The 4,195-nt window shown below is 32.9% G+C and overlaps 1 protein-coding gene across 1 annotated transcript in view; it reads right to left on the bottom strand.

Annotated features, from left to right (window-relative positions):
- cxcr3.1 (chemokine (C-X-C motif) receptor 3, tandem duplicate 1) overlaps positions 1-1,110 on the bottom strand; it is a 3,633-nt gene extending 2,523 nt beyond the window's left edge. The window contains exon 1 of the mRNA XM_008323981.3: positions 832-1,110. Within this exon, the coding sequence (XP_008322203.2) occupies positions 832-1,038 (207 nt within the window). The 5' untranslated portion in view covers positions 1,039-1,110. The remainder of the gene's footprint in view (positions 1-831) is intronic.
- Positions 1,111-4,195: the final 3,085 nt, after the last annotated feature.

The following is a 4,195-nucleotide window of genomic DNA, read 5'->3' as shown; positions in this document are numbered from 1 at the left end:
TGTCTGTCTTCCTGTCTGTATGTCTGTCTGCCCGTCTGTCTGTCTTCCTGTCTGTCTGCCCGTCTGTCTGTCTGTCTGTCTGTCTGTATGTCTTCCTGTCTGTCTGTCTGTTTTTTGTCAAACATCTGCTTTACTTCAAATCTTCAACAGTTTGTAATTGAATTCAAATAAACGCCTTTACTTTACTTTTTTTCAGTAACACGTAATCTAACTAATTACTTTATCTATCGTTATAACCTGCCCCATATATATATATATATATATATATATATATATATATATATATATATATATATGTGAATGCTTTTTAAAACACACACCATATATATATATATATATATATATATATATATATATATATATATATATATATGTGTGTGTGTGTGTGCGTGTGCATACGGTATTTTTAAATTCATTCATACACTTCCAAATATATATACTTTTTTTTTTTTTTTTTCGGTTCACTTCGGTTCACTCGGGTCATTTATAAAAACAGTGTGAATGAATTCACTGCAGTTCTCTCTGGACCACATCACGTTTCAAGCCTCGGCCGACAAGGAACAGAAACTGAGGCACGTGTGTGTGTGTGTGTCTAACCAGTTGGACCTGACAACATGTCCTCACGCTCGAATTGATTTAAAATCACAACGGTAGCGTTACATAGTGGCTGTGGTCCTAAGGTCACAACAAACTTAGCTGTGCACTGGTAGATCGGTGGTGTTCACCACACTGGAAACCACATCACCTTTTGACCTGACCTGGAGTGTGTTAAAGGTGTGCAAACTAGCGTTTGTCAGTGGATAAGAACACATTTTAAAAGCACAAACTCACCAGGTTAAAGTCCTGAAACGTATCCATTTCCCCCGTTTTCCCCCTCAGTGAACAGTTTTGCAGATTAGAGGTTACCTCTCTGGGCTTCACTGACACCAGTGACAATGAGCGCAGCGGCAAAATAGCAAAAAGGGAAGTACACACAGAGACGACTCTCTCACGCCTCCCCAGTGCTTGTCTGTCTGCAAGTCTAAGGCAGCTCGTCATTCAGTGTCTTGCTGTATGAAATGTAACGATTTTTAGCTTTGCTTTATGTCCTGACATCAGTGAAACTGTTTGGTGATTTTTTGCTTTTGCATTGATTTATTGGAATTGGTATTTGTTGTATTGAGCCTTTAGTTATGTGACGTCGTCATTGTTGACGCATTGTTGACGAATTCGTGGAAACATGTCATCGTCATCACCTTTATATTGATTTATATCTTCCCTTTTATTCACTTTCATGGGTTGATTTTTTTTTTTTTTTTTCTTTCTTCTTTTTGAGCAACTGTGGCTAGGGCTACGTTAGTAATTGATAGCAAATAATGATGGAGGAAACAATTTCATTTACCTACTTTGGTTGACTGATGTTTTGTTTAAAATCCTTTTCAGTCACGCTTACTCTGCAGGAAATCGAACCCAGAGTCAAATATTTTATGTGGTAGTGAATGTGCGTGTACACGTGTCGGTCATCGCTCTGTTAGATGTTACTTCTGACCTGTTCATGATCATTTTAATATCTTGTAAGGTCATTTTCGCAGTATATATATATATATTTACATTTTTTACATTTTAATATCCTCTAAGGTCATTTTCGCAGTATATATATATATATTTACATTTTTTACATTTTAATATCCTCTAAGGTCATTTTCGCAGTATATATATATATATTTACATTTTTTACATTTTAATATCCTCTAAGGTCATTTTCGCAGTATATATATATATATTTACATTTTTTACATTTTAATATCCTCTAAGGTCATTTTCGCAGTATATATATATATATTTACATTTTTTACATTTTAATATCCTCTAAGGTCATTTTCGCAGTATATATATATATATTTACATTTTTTACATTTTAATATCCTCTAAGGTCATTTTCGCAGTATATATATATATATTTACATTTTTTACATTTTAATATCCTCTAAGGTCATTTTCGCAGTATATATATATATATTTACATTTTTTACATTTTAATATCCTCTAAGGTCATTTTCGCAGTATATATATATATATATTTACATTTTTTACATTTTAATATCTTCTCTATATATACATTATTATTTATATATATATTTTTTTTTACATGTCGACTCTGATACATGATCTTTTACGAATGGCTCTTGCGTTCGCACACAGGAAAACCACAACACCTGCGTACGTACTAACACCAGTGGTAGGTGTTAATAAGTTTCCACAGTACAGTTCTGTTCCTGTTTTTTTTCACACCTTTTTTCCCTTGTTTTCTAGTTTTGCAAGACTTCTTCTGCAAAGAACACCAAACTTGCACGATGCATCCATGCCAATAATCTTGAAAAATCGGTTCAAAAAAAAAGGAGGTTTAACAGTGAGCCTTGTTTTAAAGCATAGCAGTGAAACCATGGCAACATTTCAATTGGGGAACTGAAAGCAGAAAAAAAAGAAATAGATATATATATAATTTCGTTTCCAAAAGCATGCATTCGCGGTCTATTTGTTGGTTATAATGCATAATGTCCAAACAGCAACCAATGTTTTGAAAACAATGTTTTGTGATCACAGATAAAAAAAAAAGACATTTACATTTTGTGCAGACGGAAATCAGAAGGGTCTGTTTCTTCATTACGCCACCTGTCTACTCTGCTTCCTTATGGTTTTACGGAGGGTAGTCATAGCAGATTACCAGATAAAAATACACAAATGCTGATTGCCATCGTACACTTGTTTTACTCTGTACCCTGAAGTATGTGAACGTATTCCTGGAAACAAAAGATGTATGTTTATATATATGTATATATATATTTATATATATATTTATATATATATTTATGTTTAAATGTATCCTTCAAACATGAATTACATTATTTCAAATCTTCAATTCCGTTTCTTTACATCAATAATTATTTATTTAACCCCGCCTTCCCCCCCTTCAGTACTTAAACAGTGCCCACATAAAGCTCGAAATGATGCTTTGGTTATAAACCACCAGGGAGTAATCTCTGACAAACCGCAATCATGCAGTGAATTTCCTGGCAACCTTTAGTTTGCTCATTTCCCTGCTAATTTTGTCTTTTGTCTTCACGGTTTAGCAGCTTTAAAGGGGTTTTTTTTTGTTTGTTTTTTTAAAAAAAAAGTGTTTTTAAAAAATATATATACCGGTGTATATATATATTTTTTAAAAATCCTTTTTGTTTGATTTTATTTAACATTATATGAATATGTTTAACGCGAAACAATTATGCAATCCCTTTGTAGAATTAGCAAGGCGCCTAAAAAGAGTGAAAAATGCCTTTGTAATCATACTTTTTTTTTTTCAATAAAATTCACACAACCGGGCTTTGAATTCACCAAATATTTAGTCAACATTTGAAAAATCGCTACACAGCGATGCACAAACTCTTTGTCTTTAGTCATTTTTTTTAATCTTAAAATGACAAAGATCTTTTTGAGTGTTTTCGTCAAACATGTTTGGTCAGAAAGGAGCAAAAAAAAAAAAAAAGAAAAAAGTAGAGCATAATAATATTGGAGAGGCTGAAATGTGATGAGTCGGTTTAATTTGATTATCAGTCGCAGACACTGAATTTCAACCAAAAATAATGACGTCACTCAATTAATTGTATATTCATATTTAATTTATACCCAATTTAATTACTTAACCCTGTAACGCCAAACGTTGAGTTTTACAGCCCTCCACATAAGTAGTGTGATTTTTTGTATACAATCAGAAACATGCAGTGCACAGATAATTCTATAGAGGAAAAAAAAACTTTTTGATTTTGATGTCGGAAAGTACATTTTTTGACCAAGACTATATTTTGTTTAGTACTTATACTAGTGTACATAAAACCGAACGACTTACATTTGATTAAATTGTAGTTTCTCGGGCAAAATGTGATGCATGTGATGCTAATTTCAAACCACTATGCTAACACAGCTAGCTAAGCAATGGCTGACAGGGGATGGGGTTACAAAAGTGTTACGACCATCCCCTTACATACAACTAAGAACACTTTCTTCATTTTAATACATTTGACATAATACCTAGGCGGTGGACAGGAAAGACTGACAGAGGTGTGCCTGAAAATGTTTTTTTTTTTTAAAACAAAGCACACGAGTGACATAATACCTAGGCGGTGGACAGGATGTTTTTTTTTTAAAACAAAGCACACGATAT

This window comes from Cynoglossus semilaevis, chromosome 13, assembly GCF_000523025.1.
Source record: "Cynoglossus semilaevis isolate Cse_v1.0 chromosome 13, Cse_v1.0, whole genome shotgun sequence".
NCBI classification, from domain to species: domain Eukaryota; kingdom Metazoa; phylum Chordata; class Actinopteri; order Pleuronectiformes; family Cynoglossidae; genus Cynoglossus; species Cynoglossus semilaevis.
Note: the sequence above shows the minus strand (reverse complement) of the source record. Positions and strands in the feature narration are given on the sequence as shown.